Here is a 21,460-nt window from a genome sequence, read left to right on the forward strand (position 1 = left end):
CGGGAGCTCCCTACAATTATTTCTGGAGCTTAAAGCAGGAGGTATAATGCATTAGAGGGTTAAGAAGGGCAGCTGCAAGCAGGAAGGAGATAATGGGGGAAGAAACTGGGGGAGACTTGAGGAAATACTAGGTAACATTGGTAGCAATAATAGTTGTTTGGATGTAGGCCAGTGATGGAGAAAGAGTAGGACAATCCAAGCCTCTTGGAGCCAGGAGAAGATTTGTTAGGTTTGGACATTGATTTCTGATTCAGACTTGTCACTTATGAGAGCTGAGGGTGTGGCTGGGGTACTATTTGGAAGAGAAGTGCCCAGTTACTTAGGTAGGAAGATATTCATATGTATTCATGCTGCAGCACTCAAATGTGCTACTTGAAACATTTGTTATGGCTTCTTTTCCAAGTCTTCCATTTAATAGCAAAAAATCCTGGATTTATCATAGGGAATCTGTAACTCAGTCCATGAACATGGGACGGTATAGCATTTGAAATTAAATTGAGAAATAGATCACATTTTCCAAAAATGCTAGGCATAAAAAAAAAAAAAAAACACAATCCAGGAAACTCAACAAGCCTATTCTGAGCTGTCATTATTCTTATTTATTTATTTTTTTAAATTATGTTTAAGTTCTGGGGTACATGTACAGAACTTGCAGATTTGTTACACATGCCATGGTGGTTTGCTGTTCCTATCAACCTGTGATCTACATTGGGTATTTCTCCTAATGCTATCCCTCCTCTAGGCCCCTACCCCTGACAGGCCCAAGTGTGTGATGTTCCCCTCCCTGTGTCCATGTGCTCTCATTGTTCAACTCCCACTTATGAGCGAGAACATGTTTGGTTTTCTGTTCCTATATAGTTTGCTGAGAATGATGGTTTCCAGCATCATCCATGTCCTGCAAAGGACATGAACTCATCCTTTTTGATGGCTGCATAGTATTCCATAGTGTATATGTGCCACATTTTCTTTATCTAGTCTATCATTGAGGGGCACTTGGATTGGTACCAAGTCTTTGCTATTGTGAACAGTGCTGCAATAAACTTTCTAGTTCTAGATCATTGAGGAATCACCACACTGTCTTCCACAATGGAACTAATTTACACTCCCACAAATAGTTTAAAAGCATTCTTATTTCTCCACATCCTCTCCAGCATCTGTTGTTTTCTGACTTTTTAATGATCACCATTCTAACTGGCATGAGATGGTATCTCATTGTGGTTTTGATTTGCATTTCTCTAATGACCAGTGATGATGAGCTTTTTAAAAACATGTTTGTTGGCTGCATAAATGTCTTCTTTTGAGAAGTGTCTGTTCATATTGTTCAAAACCTTTGCCCACTTTTTGATGGGGTTGTTTGCTTTTTCTTGTAAATTTGTTTAAGTTCTTTGTAGATAGTTCTTCTTACTACGCTCTATGCTGGTCTTCATACTTGGCAATCAGTGGGCCCAGGCAGGGAGCTGATACATGACACTGCATCCTACCTCTGCCTCCTTGCGGTCAATGTCTCAACACAGTTAAGCTGCAGAGAGGATGAAGTTCTACATTAGCACTTTATAAATTCTGGGAGACTTCACTGATATTGCCCATGATGTGTTACTGGGAACTCACAGTACCAGGTGCCATTTTCTCTTGATAAAAAACCAAGCTCAATGGTATTTTCTCCAGATAATCTCTTTCCAGAACAGATTTATTTTATGATTATTTCTTTAGTATCTCACCTTATATGTACTGTTATCCTTTGCTCTATTGATCAAGTGGAATTGGTAGCAATAGGTGTTCAATCTTTCATAAAAATCTTGCCAGTTTAAAATGTGAAAACACTGTGAGGATTTTAAAGATATAGTGGAGGGTACTGTTTAATATAGTAATAATGGTAAACATATAAAGGCAACCTCTTCAAGACCTGGAAATATTTTTGTCAAATGAAATTTTGCTTAATCTATTGCCATTATTCATCAATTGAACTCAGTTTTTAAAAGAATGAAGTTGTCTGTGTCTTTCTTGATTTATTCATTTATTCATCTAGCACATACTTATTAAGCACTTACTATGTGTTTTTGCAAATGTCAGGTAATAGGAACATAATGAACAAAAGAAACAAAATCTTTGCTTTGACAGAACTTACCTCTTAGTGAGGGAACACAGACCATGTTAATATAAAAGTAAGATTTGTGGGTGTTTACTAATCGTCATTACACACCACTAATACATGTTTTTGTTGCTTTATATCAAAGGAAATAGTACTTATTATTAAACAATTAGACAAAATTCAACAACCTTCTTGGTACAGTTCAATTTTATTATATTTATATATTTTTTAATTGGATGCAAACAATTTATTTCCTTTCAATCTAAAAATATTGATTAAAAGCCATCCCTTTATCATAAACATGTTTGAAAGAGTATTAGCATAACTGGTCCATTTTTTATTGTCTTACTTTAAAAATAAATCAACTGAAGCTTGGAGATCTTATGTGACTTCTCCAAGGATGACAGATGATATCAGTGATAGAACAAAATCCAGTATTTTAAGGAAGTGATTCTGAGATATTGACAATTATTACACTATAGTGTGGAACAAGACTAGAATTGAACTTGATTTATTTTCATATTTAAAAAAGTCCCATGAATTAAAATGTGTGAAGTGGCTTAAAATCATACATTTGTTGAATTGAATGAGAAAGGTGAAATTAGACGAAAATATTCATGAACTATATCTCAGCATTGTTCCATAGAGGCCATATCTTGTCCCTCGATGTACATTATTGTTTTTAAATTTTAGAGTATCATTAAGTCACTCCTTAATGACTATTTTAAGGGACACTTATTTTTATACAAAGGTATAAAAATAAAATCCGAGGTATCTGACCTATACCTTTACGCTTACTAAATAAGACACTCTTTTGCACCTCTCTAGGCCACTGATCCTGAGCTCACGTCTCCATGGCGGCATGAGTCATTGCTTTTTAGCTCACATTCTCTGAGCAAGACCAGAGAAATCGATATCTCTCACAAGGTTGTAGACGTCCTGGAAACCGATTAGTCATTAACCTACTCTTACTCCTCTCAGGGCTCATGGAAAGCGTTCCAGCATGTCAGTAGATTTTGAAAGATTACTAGGAGAAACTTCGCCATGGCAGTGGGCATCTGTGAAGGGTCTGTTCTGACATACCAGGACCATCTTCGCACATTTTAAGGGCCAAAAATCTCAGTAACTCACCCCAAATCAGATCTTTCAGATGATTTTTTGAAATATTAATTCCGGTATTGTCCCTGAAAACCTAATTTACAAGTAAGCCAAATAAGTAGGGTCTTTCAAAGACATGTAGGGATCATTCAGCACTAGATGGACAAGAAAATGAATATATTAACGTTATGATCAGCACCATTCTGTTGATGCTTTGGAAACTGAACCGCAAAGAAGTACTTAAATGAACTGTAAGAGTTAATTTGACTTCTAAGAGCCATAAACTGGCTTGGGTTGGGTGAATTCTGTATTCCCAGACTCTGGTTCAATAAAAATGTAAATGTTATCTGGGTACACAAAGCATATTTCATGGTGATAATGAATCTGTTGACATACCGTTCATACTTTATTATATAAATTTTAGTAATGTATTTGCCAGAGAGGAAAATGAATACACAGGGAAAGACCGTGCTCAGCTCTACAATCTGCCCTGGGTTGGCTGGCACATGTCCGCTTCTGTCCTTGGTGTAGTTGGCTGGGCTGCCTTGATTTAATCAATCAGAGCCTTGTGGACGTTGAGAGGAACATGACAGCGTCATTGACTGAGCTAATCTAACTGGATTTGAAATAGGAGCTAGAAGATGGGCTATTTTTAACGCAAAACCCACTGATGCATAAAACTATCCTGCAGCGTGACTGCTTAGATTTATAATCGATTGAGTGTGTCTTAGTGTGTATGTAGTCCATGGGAGGTGACCAGATTAGGAGGGGATAGGTGGCTTGAGTTCCCAGGCAGAGGAGGCCTTGTCCTTTGACTGGCCTGCCATAGGCTCTGTCTGCAGGCCCAGACTGGAGTGCTGCTTAATGTGACCAGCTAGCAGGATGGGCTCTCCAATATACAGAGCCCTGGGCAAAATGGACATGCAGAACACTTTGATCAAACATTTTTAAGAATTGAAGGGTGGTGACAGCAGAACCTTAAACCAGCTGCACAAGTCACAGACCCAGAAAGTCAGCTTTGCTTGCGGGGTTACGAGGATAGACGGCTGCCCTCTAGCGTTACAGGAAAAAACAAATTCTGCTTCCTGATGCTTTTTATCTTTTCTCCCTCCGGCCCAGTTAGAGATTCCCCAGTAGATTTCTTTTTACCACAAATAAATTGCTACAGAGTAAATATATGGGAGAACCCCTTGTTCTCCACGTCTTACCCTTGGAGTAGCAGCCCTGAGGCACAAAAATGAACCAGAGGACTCCTTGGGGTCCCTTTAGTTGCAAGAGTCCATATTTCATGCTCCTGGCTTTGTACTAAAGGACATTTTTCATTGTACTTCATATGGCTTGTGAGTTATTGTTTTGTTTCTTTTTTCTTTTTTTTTTTTCTTTTTAAAATAGAAACTGTTGTGGGGAACTTTTTAAAAGGCATAATTAGTGCAATTGATTCCAAAACATGAATACAGCAACTGTAATGATCGTACTGTCTCACTTTTTTTGTATTAAACATAATGACAGAAGGCCCCATAAAAATAAGCATCGAAACAAAACAAAGATCTAGCAAAGCCTTAGAGAAGCCCTGACATATTCTTGATTTTAATATTATTTTCCTTCTAAGTCCTGTGTCTATGATGATGAGACTTAAATTGTAGTCTTTAGGAAAAAAGGAGGGGTAGGAATGTTGATTTTCGTTCCTGTTTCACTTTTTGTAGCCCTACCTTTCAAAGTAAATTGGAAACTATTACAAGGTTCCCAGGGTCCCTGTCTTCCCCCCCATCCCACACCCTGCCTCCATCATTCAGCACATGGTAGGCACAAAATGTTTGTTGAGTGAGTTAATGAAAGGATGAATGAATTTAAAAAGCTCTAAAGGATCAAGAACAAAATAATCTCCATGCCATTATATTGTAACAAAATTTCTAAAAAGTCTTAAGACTCCCTTTACCAAACAGAGAACATATATATGATATAGATACTGGATATTCAAAAGGGTCCACTTCCCCACTCAGAAGAAGGAGACTGTAATTAAGCATTTCCTTTTTCTCACAAGTTTTTCAGCTGTTTTTTCATAAACCTAAATTACAGATTATTTACTTTTTTTTCCTTCTTGAGTGGGTGAAGGCAAACATTTATCAATACAAGGGGTGGAGAAGAAGCAAGGATTGGAGAGAAGATGAATCATTAGTCGGTTGCTAGCACAGGAAAGGACTGGAAATGTGCAACTCTGCCCACCCGAGAAAGACCAAGCACACAGCAGGAGGAAGAGAGAACCAACACAATAGAAACCGTGTCCAGCTTCCCACTCAACCGTGTTTCCTTGGAGGGGATTGGGCTGTGGATATTTATACCACGGACTCATCAGTGTGGTCTGTCATTGAAGCTTGCTCTCAGAACCTTCAAAAACCTAAAATCTGGGAGTATCGTAATCACATCCTCAGGTCCATAGCAAAGCATACAGCCCAGTGAGGATTGGTGGGAGGGTCTGAAGTTGAAATTACCTGTGTTACAGTCACAGGAGGGCGTTGGAGTGGAGGGCAGGCAGGACAGGGTGGGGGCGGCAGTCCATAAACTCTGCAGGGAAGAGAAGAGAATGTCTTTCTGTTGCTAGGGCAGGGTGACCCGCGGTGGAAGGTGAGCCTTGGGACCTACAGGAGGCTCCAGGGGGACCCCCTCCCACCCATCGCCTCCTCCTCTCCCACCCATTGTCTCCTTCCCCACTCCTTCTTCCCAGGTCTCCAGAAGGAGGGAAGTCCAGGGACCAGGGAACCTGCTGGGGCTGGACCTGATGTCCTAGACATGGCCCTGAGTCCAGTCTCCCCGGCTGCCTCCCGTCTCTATGAGATCTGCAGGTGAGCTGTGCAGCTCCCAAACCCTCACCGTTAGGCCCCGTGGGCACTGGCTGTTGCTAAAATGAAAACCTCTGGGAGGATCCCGCCTGGGCCTCCGTGCCTGGCCTGGGCCTGTGCTCACAGTAATACAGCTACTCACCTTACATGCCCTCTGCCCGCGAGGGGGACACGACAGATCGGGTGGCGGGGCAGTGGGGCCATTCGAGAAGGTTCTGAGGTCTTAGGTGATGACAAAGGCCGAGTCCTGAGAGCTGGTCATCTCCTAGAAGAGATAAAAAGTGCATGGAACAGCCCTTTGGGCTGCCCGCTGGTGGCAGGAGAAGGGAGGGCCAGGTGCTTTGGATTCCGTAGGGAGACGCTTTGGGGAGGAACTGGGATTTGGGGGCTCGTTGGACCGGACCACACTCGAATAGGAGAAAACCTCCAGAAGGGAGGATTCCTTTGGAAGTCAGCGGTGAATCCCCCTTCGGCCTCCAGGGCGAGGGCTAGTGGCCTCCGCTCCCACGCGTGTCGGGAGGGGACACTGTCCCTGATGACATCAGCCCCTACAGGCTCCTTCCAGGTCTCTAGCGCCTCCTGCGTGCAGCCCCCCGAGGTGACAGCTAGGGAGCTGCTACCAGACCCGACCCGCCCGCCCCCGTGCCCAGCCGCTCTCCCTGAGCGCCCCTTGCCGCCATCCCTGCTCCGCAGAGGGGCCTGGCGAGGACGACGACCAGCCACGGGGCACCTCTGTGAGCCTGTGATAATATGATAGGCCCGTCCGGCGCCTCCTAAGCATCCCTGTGGCTGAGCGTGCGGGGCGCGAGGGAGGCTGCCCTCCCCCAAGCCGCGAGGGGGCTCCGCGTGCAGCCGCTGCCGCTGCCGCTTCCTTCGATAGCGCGCGGGTCTCCAGTCCAGGGTCTCCCGCGTTTCTGCGCCCGGCCGCCCTCACAGGGAGCCCTGGCCTCTCCGAAAGTGGAGAGGATGGGGGAGCCCCCAACCCTGCTGCGCGGCGGGGAGACCGGGCTGGACGACAAACCCCTGCACAGCGTGGGGAGGCGGGAAGGGTGGTAGGTCCCCTCCAGCGCCCCAAGAGAGTGAAAAGGGGGGTGTCTCCTGGGTCCCCTGACACGCGCACTTTAGGAGGGACCCCCGGATCCTCTGACCCCGGCTGCGCTCTGTGACTGTGGAGGAGGGTGGGAGCAGCCCCCGCAGCCCACTAAGGGGTTGGGGGAACGGGAGTGTGGCAGCGTCCCTGCCCGCGGCCTGCTGCCCTTGAGGTGGCGGAGGGGAGCTCCGGAGCCTCGCAGTGCTCCCAGGCAGGTGGGGCGGGGGCGGGGGCGGGGGTGGCACTCCTTCCCTCCACCCCGGGGCTGCGTTCTCACTCCGTAGCGGGGAGGGCTGTCCCTCCTACCCCACCCACGCCGCACTCGGGATAGGGCCGAGGAGGGGGACGACCCAGTGGCTGAGTGTGGGAGGGAGGAGGGCGAGGACGACACCGGGCCGTGGCACAGACCGAGCCCCGCAACCCGCCACTCCCCCCGTCGTCCCGCCCCCGGCCGTCGGGTGGGGGCCAACACCGCCCCTGCGCGGAGGCCGGCGGCGCACGGGGCGGGGAGCGGCGGGCGGAGGGCCCCGTGGAACCCGCCCCCTCCCGCGCGGTGGCTGTGGCGGCGGCGGCGCCGGGAGCTGCCCCCGAGGCCGCCGCCCGGCCCCCCGCCCGCGCGTCAGCGCGCCCAGCCCGGGGCGCCGAGCTCCGCCCGCGCCGGAGGCCCCAGCGCGCAGCTCCCGGAGCCCGCAGCCGGGCCGGCCCAGGCGGCGCGCCGGTGGGACGCGGGCAGCCGCGGCGAGCGGCGCTGCCCCGGCCGGGCGCGCACGGCGGGCGCCCTGCTAGCCGCCCCGATGTGGCAGGAGGCGATGCGGCGCCGCCGCTACCTGCGGGACCGCGCCGAGGAGGCGGCGGGCGGCGGAGACGGGCTGCCGCGGTCCCGGGACTGGCTCTACGAGTCCTACTACTGCATGAGCCAGCAGCACCCGCTCATCGTCTTCCTGCTGCTCATCGTCATGGGCGCCTGCCTCGCCCTGCTCGCCGTCTTCTTCGCGCTCGGGCTGGTGAGTGGCCTCCCCGCGGGTCCAGCGCCGCGCCTTCCCCTGCCCGGAGAGGACCCCGGCCCGCCGAGCCGCGTCTCGCTCGGGGCTGCCCCCTGGCCCGCGGCTCCCCCTCGGCCTGGGGCTCCCCCCTCCTCCTGCCGGCTCGCGGCCCGGTGGGCTCTGGCAAGGGCTGCGGGTGAGGTAAAAGTTTCCTTGGAAGGCTCTTCCCAAAATAAAGTTGTCGAGGTGTTCACCAGGTGGACGGGCAGGGCGTGTGCTTTGTGCATCTTTGCGCATCGGCTGGCAAACTCTGCGCTTTCTGCCGGGCGCCGCTGCCCACAGCGCTCGAATGGGTCTCCGGGAATCAGCCCCGGGCTTCCTGGGCGAGTCACTGTCTCCTGCCCGATTCCACTGGCACAGCCCCGGAGCTGGCGTTTTAGTTTGGATTGGGCATTATTCAACTCTGCAAAAAGCCAGCCTTGGAAAAGTAATTAATGACACGGAAAATGAAGAAGAAAAATTAAGTATACATCTTGCCTTTAAATCTGTGTACATTTAGCCCTTTAGCCCGATAGACAGAAAGTGATGGAGTGTTGACTTGTGAATCTTTCATCTCAGAGTCTACAGTTAAGCATTTGGGATGGACGGTTGCTTTCCTGTTCCTAGAGAAGTAACGCGTTTAGGGTTTTGGACAGGCTATTAAAGTGGATTTCATCTCTAGGAGTATAATGCAGCTCAACAGCTGATGTCAGTTTTGCCAGTTTATGTTTTTCAAGCAGAAATCCTTGGCTTGCTCCCTTGAACAGTGAGGGGAAATCTGTAGATGGCGGTAACTTCCTGTTACTGATCTCTGAGTGCGTGGTTCAAACTTTTGCTCTGCCTGTGATATGCATGTGCAGATTTGGTGCGAGGCATCGATTATCCAGTGAGTTTTTTTTTTTTTTTGTCAGTAGTTGTTCTGGGAATGTCTCCACTGGCTGATATTTTTTGAGCTTAGAATATAAATATGTGCCTATATTTATATGTGTCCACCACCAAAGAAGTGAATTTTGCTTATATTTCACCGCATAAAATAGCTGTCCTTGGTATTTGGCAATTTGTTTCGGATATCCGGAGCCAGATGGTGTTCAGATGTTATGCATGGGAAGAATTGTTACCATCATGTTTTTTTTAAAAAAAAAAATTCCCCACACTACTCAGTGGTAGCTGCCTACTGATTGAGTTCAATGAGGTAAGAATAGAAAATAGATTGTAGGAGGCCATGAAGTCACAGATCACACACTGGCTCTTATACTATCAAACCTAGAGCAGAGAGTAACTTTTGATCCCTGTAGTCTAGATACGCGTCCAGAGCAGCCCTGACTCTCTTCACGTGTAACCAGCCTTCTATGCTCTCTGGAATGGCATTTTTATCTCTCTTTACTACTTTTAGGAACAAAACGGACTTGGGGAGAAACTTCTGCTCAGTCTCATGGGCAAGCAGGATCTCCAAAGACATCTACTTACTGTTTTTTACTTGCCAAGAAAAAACAGAAACATCAGAGTTTTCCTTTGGAAATCTGCTCTGCTGGGCCATTTCTGCTTGTGATTCTCTTAAATCTGTAATTCAAACCTTCTCTGGCTTGTTCTCTTCTAAATGGAAAGGAGCAGGTGATGACCTATTTATAGCAGCATTAATATATTTAAAGACAAGTGTGAAGTTCATGCTTCCCCTGCACACACCACTTTGTTTTCTGTGATAGAGAATTCTAATTTCTTAAACTTCATTGAGATTCTTGAATGGGTCACTCAGATTTAGCATTATTGCGCTTAAAGCACCCTTCTTTGAATTGTCTCTGTTCTTTATATTTGTGTTTCTATATTCAATTTCTTTATGTCCCATTTTGCTTGGTGCATCTGTGGAAGTGGTAGCCTTTTAAAAATGTTTTCCAAGCATCTTTACTTTTCCTTGATAAATCAGTCATTTGCATGCTCCTCTTGCTTTCAGCTGAATCATTTTAAGTACAAAGTGGGCAATTCTCACAGCATGAGAATGAAATGAATCCTGTTCTTGGCTGTACCTAATTCATGGTCTCATGTCTACTATGTGAACCCTTCAAAGAGACAAGCTGTTCAGAAATGTCCCAGAATCAGGGAGGGTAACCCAGTCTGGTAGAAAAGCCACCTTCAGGCAGAGACCAGCTGCAGGACCAAGTCAGAAGGAGCTATCTATGCCTAGGAGAAATGTACCCTGTGATCTGAAACTGGACCCGAGTTGGGACTGGAATGGTTCTGGGCTCCCACCAGCCTGTTTCTATTTTGATTTTGGTAGCACCATAACCAACATCTCTGCTTTCCAAAAAATGTTCTCCATCCAGATAGTCAAGGATTGCTGGAGTAGGGACATTTGAAGATAGAATAGTGCTAAGGTAGAGCCGTGTTCATGTGATTAGAGATGAGTTCATTTCTCTGGCTGGCAGAGCTTGGCTTCAGATAGGTCGACCTCGGGAGGTGGGAATGGCTGCCCTGGGGCCCTGCCGAGGTTTCCACGCTGGAGCACTTTAGTTGAATAGCTGGGCTGTCATGCAATTCAGGAGCTAAGCAGATCTATTTTTTGCTGCCTAAATTCTTGGACAGATTCCTTTTTTTCCCCCGAATCTGCCTGATTTTGATTTCCATTAGACTTTCATCAGTTCTTATAGAAGTTTGGCAATTTTCTTAAAGCACATCCCTGGCCTCCTAGAACATTTGGATTACAAAATGATCTTAGCATAATGCAAGTACAGAGAGATTTTTTGCTGTGTGTAATTGCCTTTATAAAGATGATTTGGAATACATACTAAAAAGAAAAAAGCAAGCTTCTTCGTTTTGATTTAGTATGTCTCTAATTGACATTGTTCACAAAGTGATTTCATTTAATTTCAACCTTTGGTCAATCCATAATTTCACTTTATTGGTCCTAAAATTAAAGTAATCCTCAAATTTTTATATATTATAAACATAAATCTTGAATTGAAACTTCAATCTTGCTTAAACTATTAAATACATTTAATCCCATATTTATGAAGAATTATTTGAAGACATGAAACTCAGTAAATAGAACATTTGATGGCATATCTTGAATTTAAATGTTCTGCTTAATAATATGAGTAATAAGTTCTGCTGTTTATCATGGAGAGTATTAATGAAAAATCTGATTTATAATTTTTTCACCATCAGTTTGAGTGCCTACCAAGTGCCAGGAATGGCAATAGTGCTGGGCATGGTGAACAAAATAAACTTGACCCCTGGTATCAGAAAACTTAGAACTAGTGAAATGAAATTTTAAGTCATAAGTCTTATCATGTCACTTGTTTTTTTCTTTTTTTTCTCTCTCTCTTTCTACTTTGTTTTCTGGAACTCATTTTTATTACTGAATGCATGAAAACTCTTTTTCAGAATTTAATACTCTCATTTATTATATCCAGTATCAGCCAGCTGTTTTCAAAATTTGCCTGTCAGTGTTAGGAAAGGTTGACATTTTTTTTTTAATTTTGTCAGAATACCAGCTGGCTCTAGCCAGGTTTGTTTTGGCTAAAATTTATGATTAGGAATAGTCAGTATTTCAATATAAATGAAAAAATTGTATTCTATAATTTTAAGTAGTCAGATACAGAAATAAAGTAGATTTTTTTTAGTATGATACTGAAATAAGAGTATCCACTATTATTAACTACAAATAGGTAATATGTGTGACTGCAAATACGACCCACCTTCTTTCTTTTTTGGTGATGTAATGAGCTAGATATTTAAAAAAGAAGTACTTTTTATTATGATTTAATTTTCCAGCGTCAGATATTTTTTTGAAGGGCAGATATATCAGAGAGTTTCTTTTATCTGTACATCAAGAAAGTATCGTATTCTTCTAAAACAAATTAACAGACCCGATCATTTGTTGAGGACAACCAACTTTATTATTCCATACAATCTTTCAGTACCCCCAATAGGTGGAAGAATCACTTCCTTCCTTGAGGGTGGAAGGCTGGGAGGGCAGACAAATGTGCCCAACATCCCCACTAAGGAGCAGGAAATTCTGTGAATGCTTTCTCTACTTTCATCATTCTGAGGGTGGAAGGGAATAGAGCATGTTCTTAGGTATTGGAGTAAAGGTAGCTAAAGATACATCTGTTTATGCATTTCTATACACGGAGGAAACGTTACTCTGCAGGTGCTTGTAATTTACAACCAGTAATTCACTAAGTCATTTTAGTTATAATTTACTTGTGGTATAACAAAAGCCAAGGAAAAACTGTAATTTTCTGCAGGAAAGATGGTTACAATTTAGAGGCCTAGCAAGAAAGGATTTGGAAGCATCCTTTGGATATTGAAATGTATGATTAAATATATACATGGCACCTTGCTTTCCCATTTTAAAAGGACAGTTGCGTGAAGTGGTTGAGAGCATCTGTCTGTGTGGTAATTGTGGCTTTGTCCATTTCCACTGTGACCTTGGGAAAACTGTTTAATCTAGTTCGTTTATAAAATGGCATGATACCTGCCTTGTAAGCTGACGGTCTCAATGAGTACATGTAAAGCCCTTAAACCAATGCCCGGCATAAAGTAAGCCTCCAGGAACTGTTAGCTGTTCCAAGGTCTTTGTAGTAGCATTTTCACTGTTACTGTGAAAGAATACTGTAGTCACATTGCATTAGAGCCAGAAAGGTGCCCATTCTACAGATGACAAAACTGAGACCCAGAGAGGTGAACTCATTTCTTCAAGGTCATGCAACTGCATTGCAACACCATCACAGGGTCACAGGGCATTTGACTTTCCCTGGGTGATTTTGCTAGTGAACATTGCAGGTCTAGAATTCCCAGCTCTGGTCTTAGCAAAATAGCAACTTGCTGAAATTTCTTACTGATATGAACAGCCTCAATCTTCATTCTGTGTAATGGGGTTACTTTTCAATGTTTTTCTCTTTTAGAGTTATAGGAATTCAGTAGAGATGCTTCCTCACAATTAATTCACTGACTTGCTGGCATTATTTATTTTCATTATGCCTAATGCCCCCAGCGTCTTCTCCATCAAGTGGAGCCTCTCCTGTGGCTCTGTTTTGTTGTCTGAGAAGTCCTGGCATATGCATCATTGGTGTAAGAGTCATTCCTGTTAAGCCATGATTCTTACTGATAAATTAAAACCATATATTCTGCTAAAAATGGAACAACACTGTTACAGCTGTTATATTCCTGTGTTGAAGGTGTTTTGTGTGTGATATATTTCATTAGAAATTGTTAGTGACAGGAGAGTCCGAGCTGAATATTATACATACTCCAGTGGTATATGGGTTCTTCCTGCCACTTGATGTTGACATTGAGACAATTCTCAATGTCTCATGGAACCCAACTTATTTCTTCCTTCATTGAGTATTTAGAGCACCTGGGTTGGGGGGGAAGCACTGTGATTGACATCACCCTGGATAGCATTCCACCCTGAACTGGCTCACCCCTCGCATGTTGACATGATCCCTTACTGCTCTAGGGCAAGCTGTTATCATTTTCATGATCATATCTAAGGGCCACAAGAGCTAAGGGCATTCACCTCTGACCCTCTTCACTTTCTGGATCTTCCTGAGTGACTCCCGTCATCTGAAAGTCTCTTCCACATCTCCGTGCCTTATTTCCAAACCTTTAGGAGGACAGAAAAGGATTATTAAGTTAGCTCATGGGTTTGGTCCATTTGACAAAATTAAGCCTATGCTAATTCTTCAGTCCTTTTTTGGTATAAGAATGAGATTAAAAAAATCACAAGGAAGAGGATGAAAAGAGGGTTAGGAGAAGACCACATTTGTCCAATGGGTTTTGGCAATGTTAGAAATAATTCTTTTGATTCCCTCTTTTTGTTTCTGCTTGTACTTCCATCTCCAGGAGCCAGATGCAGGTGAGAGTGGGATAGACACAGTGAGTAAAACCTCAACCCAAACAACCATTGTGGGCAGCTTTACCAGCTAGTTTTCTGACTCTGCCCAGAGTTCTAGAACGACTGCCAAGGCAAAGAGATTGAAAACACAGACCTGACTGTGGCTCATAAAGATGTGTAAGGCAGATTGTATCTCAGAGTTAAACCAAGTCAATTCTGAAAAGCTTGGTGCTTGAAATAGGAAAGTTCAATTATAGGGCAATTAAAATATATGGAGTAAATAATTCATTGCATTTGAAACATACAGACAGAAAGTATAATACAATAGTTTCCTTTTAAAAGATTGAAATTCTGGAGATTTCTCAAGATGGTCATTATTTTCTGTGAGAGTCTTGTGAATAAATCAGGTCTCGAAGATCGTCACCCCCTAGAAAGTTCCTGGTAGAAAAGATGGCAAGTCAGCACTATTGTAACAGGAGCTCTGACTGCAAGATCTTGGAATTATGAATTCTACCCATTTATTTCAATGTTCTTTGCCATCTGTCAGACATAATGATGCTGGGGTATTGCAGCTAAGACAGTCCAGAGCTCAAAGGGACTGGTTTTTATTCCTGTGTGCTTACTCCCAACACTGAATTGTTTTATCTGTGTGTATATGTGTGTGTGTGTGTGTTTAGTGTCCTGTGTTATTTTTTAGCTATATATAGAAAAAAAGAGCAAATAAGATATCAAGTTACTACTATTACATGGATATTATAAAATAAATAAAATTTTAGACTAGTCCATTACTAGAATGAATTAAAGTTATTAATGCTAATATTTAAATCAGGAGATCAGGTTAATGTGAACAGAACAGATAATGAAGAAATGTTAGCATAGTTCAGACATGTGGCCAACCTAATGTCTAACTCTTTCCCATCATTGACTTGCAGTGAATTGCACAACCTCTGTGCTCTTTGCAATTGAATTTTAGGTGCATAAAATAGAACTACTCATTTCATTAATTTGATTAATATTTGATTCTCAGGCATAATCCTCATTGATCTCTATGTGGCTCAATTATAGTAAAGTAAATATTCATGAATCCATTCTAAACTAGATTATCTCTAATAGCATATTTCTTTCTATATGCTCAACTCATTCCATTCTACTTTCTATCCTCAAATGTAAACTTCATATTGAAATTGGGTTTTATCATTCTCTTGTCTTTTTGTTCATTTTATTATGTATAGATACATATACATAAATGATACGTATGTGTGGTGTGTTGTAGAAATTGAGATCCATTTGCCTATTTTTTCTCTTGAGAAGGATCAATTACCATTGATCCATTTCAGTTACTTTCTTCACATCTGTCATATATCAAAATCTGTATACGGTTGGTTGGTTATGCACTCTTCTGCCCCCTTGACTAAATTTTTGTTTTGTCTTGTTTTTATCCTTTCAATACCACAGGCACACACACAATTACTAAAGCTCCATAATAAGCATTTATATTGGGCAGGGTAAGTACCATATTATTCAACTCCTTTAAAAATACCTTGGTTAATCTTGACATTTTGTTTCTCCATAAAAGTTTACAATCAACTTACACCAATTTCCAGATGAAAGCCCTTTTGCGATTTTTTTTAAGTGCATGTTGAATCTATCGATTCATTGCTGAGAATTGATATTTTATGATATTAAATGCTGCTATCCCTATCACAGATCATCTCTGCATTCATTTGGTGCTTCAGTACAGTTTTATAATTTTCTATATGCTGTTCTTGCTCTTTAATTAAAACTTTTATTTTGCAGTTTATTGCTTACTGTAAATGATGTTCTTCAAATAATGATTTCTATTATTTTGTTGCTAGTGTAAAGTAATACAATTGAATTCTGGATATTGATCTTATATCCAGGCAACTTGCTACTGTATCCTATTTACTACCTAGTAACTGGGCTACAGATACTTTCAGGTGTCCCATATAGAAAATCATATTATGGGCAAATAAGGAGAGTTTTATTTCCTTTTTTCCAGTACCAAGACATTTAGTTTTTTTTCTTGTTTTATTACACTGGCTAGGAACTCTAAAATGATATTGACAGAATTGTTGATTATGGGGACCATTGCTCTTTTTTGAATTTTACGAGGAATTCATACTTTATTTAAGATGCCTTTGGTGGTATGTTTTTGTAGACATCCTTTGAGATTCCTTTTTATTCTAATTTATGAAAGTTTAAATGTGAGACAATCATTTTGGTCATCATTTTGCTTTTTATGGCTGTTTTAAAATCTGTTAATTTACTAAATAATAATTATAGATTTTTCAATGTTAAACAAATTTCATATTCCTGAGATAAACTCAGTTTTCATGATATCCCTTACAAAAGGCTAAATGTGATGTGCTAATATTTAATTTAAAAGTTTTACAAACATGTTCTTGGGTGAAATGAGTTTGGAATATTTATTTGTTAAACTACCATTTTTTAAAAAATTAAACTTTGGCTAATCTTATAAAATGAGTCTGGAAGTATGCCTTCTTTTCTGATTTTCTGAAAAAGTTTTCACTACATTGGAAAGAGTTGATAGGATTTACTTAGAAAACCACATGGGCTTGTTGATTTCTTTGTAGGGAGATTCTGAAACTTCTGCTTCAGTATCTTTCATAGTAGTAAGACTGTCTAGTATTTCTAATTTTATTTCTTGGGCCAGTTTCAATAAGATATTTTTCTAGGAATTTTTGCATTTCATCCAAATTCTCTAATTTAACTGCATGCTCATTTTGGTAATAATGTTCTCCTTTTGATGTTTTACATAGGCTTTATTTTTTATTTTTATTTATAATATTGTCTTTATATGCCTTCTTGTATAATCTCACCAGATGTCTTCTTTTTCACTTTTTCAAGAAGTCCTATTTGTGAATGACAGTAAGCTCAGAATCTGGGATCTCTCAAGGCAGGGCACTCTTTTGTCCTAGGGGACCAATAAAAGGTGTTTTCTCCGTCAAGCCTGGGTGTGGCTTCTCTGATCTGGAGACCTCTTCTCTGCCATAGGTACTATACTATGCTATACTTCTTTCCTGTAGAGAAGCCTTCTTTACTTACCTATGGCAGAAAGGTGGTGGGAAGGTCCATGGGCATCTGTTGCTTCTGTGTAGCCTCTGCTTCTGTGCTTCAGCAGCCAGTGTCTGCTGGGCCACCATTCTTCAGTGGCCACAAGTTGGGAAGAAGAGAAGGATATAGAGCCAGGGAGAGTGAGGATGCGCAGAAGCCAGCCTGGGACCTCGTGAGTGTCCATCGTCATTTCTGACCACGAAGACTTCTGATGAGGACTTGCTTCACTGTTGCCTCAAAATTCTGACACAAATTCCTTTCTGTTCAGTTCTAACCAAGAATCCTAGAGGGAAGGGGATTCTGGGAAAGTTAGCAGCAAAACCAGACTACACTTAGGCAACTCAGCTCAGTATTTGAACTTGTCAGTTTCCCTCCAGGCACTATTGTTACCATGCACCACAAACATCGATATGCACTGCTTTCATTATTCTTTAAAAATTTACATTAGTTGGCTATTATTAAAAAGTAAAAAAATATCAGATGCTGGCGAGGCTGTGGAGAGAAAGGAACATTTTTACACTGTTGATGGGAGTGTAAATTAGTTCTGCCATTGTGGGAGAGAGTATGACGATTCCTCAAAGATCTAAAAACAGAAATACCATTTGATTCAGCAATCCCATTACTGGGTATATACCCAAAGGAATATAAATCATTCTATTATAAAGACACATGTATGTGACTATTCATTGCAGCAGCATTCACAATAGCAGAGACATGTAATCAACCTAAATGCCCATCAGTGAAAGACTGGATAAAGAAAATGTGGTACATATACAACAACATGGAATACTATGCAGCCATAAAAACAACAAGATCATGTCCATTGCAGGGACATGGATGGACCTGGAGGCCATTATCCTTAGCAAACTAATGCAGGAACAGAAAACCAAATACTGTATGTTCTCAGTTGTAAGTGGGAACTAAATTATGAGAACACATGGACCCATAGAGGGAAACAACACACACTGAGGCCTATCAGAGGAGGGTGGACGGTTGGAGGAGGGAGAGGATCAGGAAAAATAACTAATGGGTACAAGGCTTAATACCTGGGTGATGAAATAATCTATTCAACAAACTTCCATGATACAAGTGTTCTCTGTAACAAACCTGCACAATTACCCCTGAACTTAAAATAAAAGTTAAAAATAAAATAAAATTCGTATTATGTTTTATTTTTCATTCAAAGTTTATTCAGAATCATGCTTTCTATCTTATATATGATAACTTTTTTTTTAAATTGTAATTTGGGCTCTGGTGTACATGTGCACATCCAGCATACTGCAGGATTGTTGCATAGGTACACACATGCCATGGTGGCTTGCTGTCTCCATCCCCCTGCCCACCCCCCTCACCTACATCAGGCATTTCTCCCAGTGTTTTCCCTCCCCATCCTCCCCACCCCCATCCCTGCTGTTCCTCCCTTCCCCTCCCCTCCACCCCCCACCTAGCCCAGTGAGTGTTGTTTTCTTCCTTGTGCCCAAGTGTTCTCATTGTTTGTCCCCTGCCTATGAGTGAAAACATATGGTATTTGGTTTTCTGTTCTTGTGTCAATTTGCTGAGAATGATGGTTTCTAGATTCATCCATGTCTCTCCAAAGGACACTAACTTATTGTTTTTTATGGCTGCATAGTATTCCATGGTGTATATGTGCCACATTTTCTTTGTCCAGTGTATCATTGATGGGCATTTGGGTTGGTTCCAGGTCTTTGTTATTGTAAACAGTGCCACAACAAACATACGTGTCCATGTATCTTTATAATAGAACGATTTATAGTCCTTTGGGTATATACCCAGTAATGGGATTGCTGGGTCAAATGGAATTTCTATTTCAAGATCCTTGAGGAATTGTCACACTGTCTTCCACAATGGTTGAACTGATTTACCCTCCCACCAACAGTGTAAAAGTGTTCCTATTTCTCCACATCCTCTCCAGCTTCTGTTGTCTCCAGATATTTTAATGATCGCCATTCTAACTGGCATGAGATGGTTTTGTTATAAACTTTTAAGATAAATTATGTTTTGATCAAAGAACATGGGTCTGTGTGATACCTCTTCTTTGAAATCTTTGCAGTTTCCCTGACACATGACTTTTATAAACATTCCACATGCACTTCAGAAGACTATTGTTCCATCTGATGGTTGTGTGTGGACTTCTGTATTTTTCAATTAGGCCGAGATCACTAATTATTACGTTCAAATCTTCTACATCTTTTCTTGCTTGCTTTTTTATTTGTTTGGCCTATCAATAGCAAGATCGAGAATTGAAATTGTTTGCTCTTAATACATTAATTTACTTTTATAAATTTTTGCTTTATGCAGTGTAAGGATATTTTATTAGTTTTACAGATGTTTAAAATGATTATCATTGCCTATTTATTCCTTTCATACCTCATAGTGGAATGGAGTATGACTATGTATGTAGATAAGAATAAAAATTGTGTGTGTATATATATACATGAAAAACTATATATTTTTACACATCCATCTGTAGTCAAATGTTTATCAGAGCTAAAGGTGGATTTCATTTTTCCTAATAATTACTGTCATTTATGGTACACCTGTGACATCCTAAACACCCAGAAGCCACACCAAGTCTGGATGATGGCATGTGAAGAAGCCGGCTGAGGGACATTCGGCTTCTCCCACTGAAAATAACAGCAGGAGGTGATGGAAATCCGTTTTTACCTTTGGTCTTACTGACTTCAAAGCATTTCACTAAAATATCATTTTTAAAAAATTAAATAGAAAGGCAATATTTTACATTAGACTGTCCTTTATCACCTACATACAAAATAGTACTGTTTAACAAAAAAAAAGAAAGAAAATGTATGCTGAAAAGAAAAGAAAGAAAATACTGTTGCTGCTTAGAAAAACATCTAAGAAACAAAGGAGTTGTCACATAAGAAATAAAAGTGATGGCTATTTAATAGGCCTAGCAATTAGAATCCATCTGAAATTATCAGAAAATGCATGGAAAATGAAGGGATAAAATGCTTAGAGTGATAGGAACCCATTATCATCACAGTGGATGATTCCACAATAAAAAATCTCCTGCTTTAAAGGCGTTTTAGTACATTGCATTTAGTGTGCAATATATGGTAAATTTTATTTTATCTTTTTAAAGTCACTTTTAAAAGGCATTTTAGTACCTTTTCAGTAATATTGAAAGGATTTTAGTACATTTTTATTTAGTTTGCATTATATGGTTTTTTTTTCCAAAAGGGAGGAGGGATTAGGATAAGTAGGAATATTTAATGAGATTGATGATGGTTTTAATGTTTTAGTTTGCTTATTTTAGACTAGTCTCTTTATTTTATATTCTAATGTTTGAAAACAACTCAATCAGAAGAACATGGCCTCCGGGTGTACCTTCCCGCTTCCTTCCTCTCTCCGTCTGCTGGGAGTGGCTTGGGAGAGAGGACGAGCTGTCATCCTAGGTCTCAGGGCGTCTCTTTATTCCGTTGACTTAAGAAAAACCCGTGACGCAGGCAGTAAGGCAGGGAAGACCATGGCCTGTAAGCTCACACATCCTCTAGTGAAAACTCTTCTGTTCTTCCCATGACACCCTCATGCAAGGTTCTTAAAACTCCTTCAGAGTTAGCGTTCAAAAGGCAGATACAGAATAAACTGGTGGCTGTTCTCTTCCTTAAAGAGTCTTGTTTTTCACTGGGCCCAGGTTTTGCAAAGGTTAGGGTCACAGGCCTCACGAGCAGCAGCTGACTGTCTCAAGCCATTGTCCATCTGGGCCTCTGGCTCACCCTCCGAGGTGCGGGTGTATGGTTTGAGGCTGACATTCCTCCTCTGGTGAGCAGAACCCACCTGCTAATTTCAGCTCCCTAGCGAGGGCAGACACACCACCAGCCACCGAGGATTGCCACCTAGATTAGGACTTCAGAGGTCAAAGTCCTCTTTATAGTTTGCAACTGCCTTGTCATAAAGATGTATGCAATCTTTGACTCTAAAAGTTTGTGCTTTCTTGGCTGCTCTGATTTTGAAAGAAATTTAAACATTTTTGCAGGACTCTAAGAGGGTTGTAGGACCCAGACACCTTGTGCACTGTGACTAATGATGGAGAAGTCACCTGCAGCCCCTACAAGTCACATCTCAGGGATCTGATTTTTAAAAAGAGAGAGAGAACATAGAGAGTTTAAAATTTAGAACCAAAATCGAAATTAAGTCTTACGTACTTTACCCAGAAAGAGAAGACACTGGGTTTCTGTCTTGTTGACAGAGATCCTTTAAAAGAGATGTATGGAAAAGCTCTTACAGGTCCTTCCATTTGTCCTCTGCTTCTTGGAAGGATTGTATCACCATCTTCCTGTTCCTTTCGTTACTAATTTCCACTTTATAGTCATCATATTTTTGCACTGTTTTTCAGTCTTCCTGGGGAAC

General features: G+C 41.8%; 1 protein-coding gene and 1 long non-coding RNA gene across 2 annotated transcripts in view; one reads left to right on the top strand and one right to left on the bottom strand.

The window, feature by feature from the left end:
• Positions 1-796: 796 nt before the first annotated feature.
• Positions 797-6,561, bottom strand: LOC135274762 (uncharacterized). Its single transcript, XR_010342510.1, has 3 exons — positions 6,167-6,561; positions 5,677-5,749; positions 797-1,519 (listed from the first exon to the last, which is right to left on the bottom strand). It is a non-coding gene; the product is annotated as an uncharacterized LOC135274762 (long non-coding RNA).
• Positions 6,562-7,749: 1,188 nt separating this feature from the next.
• The window catches only part of ADCY2 (adenylate cyclase 2), a 436,690-nt gene continuing 422,979 nt past the window's right edge, over positions 7,750-21,460 (top strand). Inside the window, exon 1 of the mRNA XM_021675367.2 lies at positions 7,750-8,118. Within this exon, the coding sequence (XP_021531042.1) occupies positions 7,909-8,118 (210 nt within the window). The 5' untranslated portion in view covers positions 7,750-7,908. The remainder of the gene's footprint in view (positions 8,119-21,460) is intronic.

This window comes from Aotus nancymaae, unplaced genomic scaffold (assembly GCF_030222135.1).
Source record: "Aotus nancymaae isolate 86718 unplaced genomic scaffold, 86718_ANA_hifiasm-v0.15.2.pri h1tg000014l, whole genome shotgun sequence".
In the NCBI taxonomy this organism is placed as follows: Eukaryota; Metazoa; Chordata; class Mammalia; order Primates; family Aotidae; genus Aotus; species Aotus nancymaae.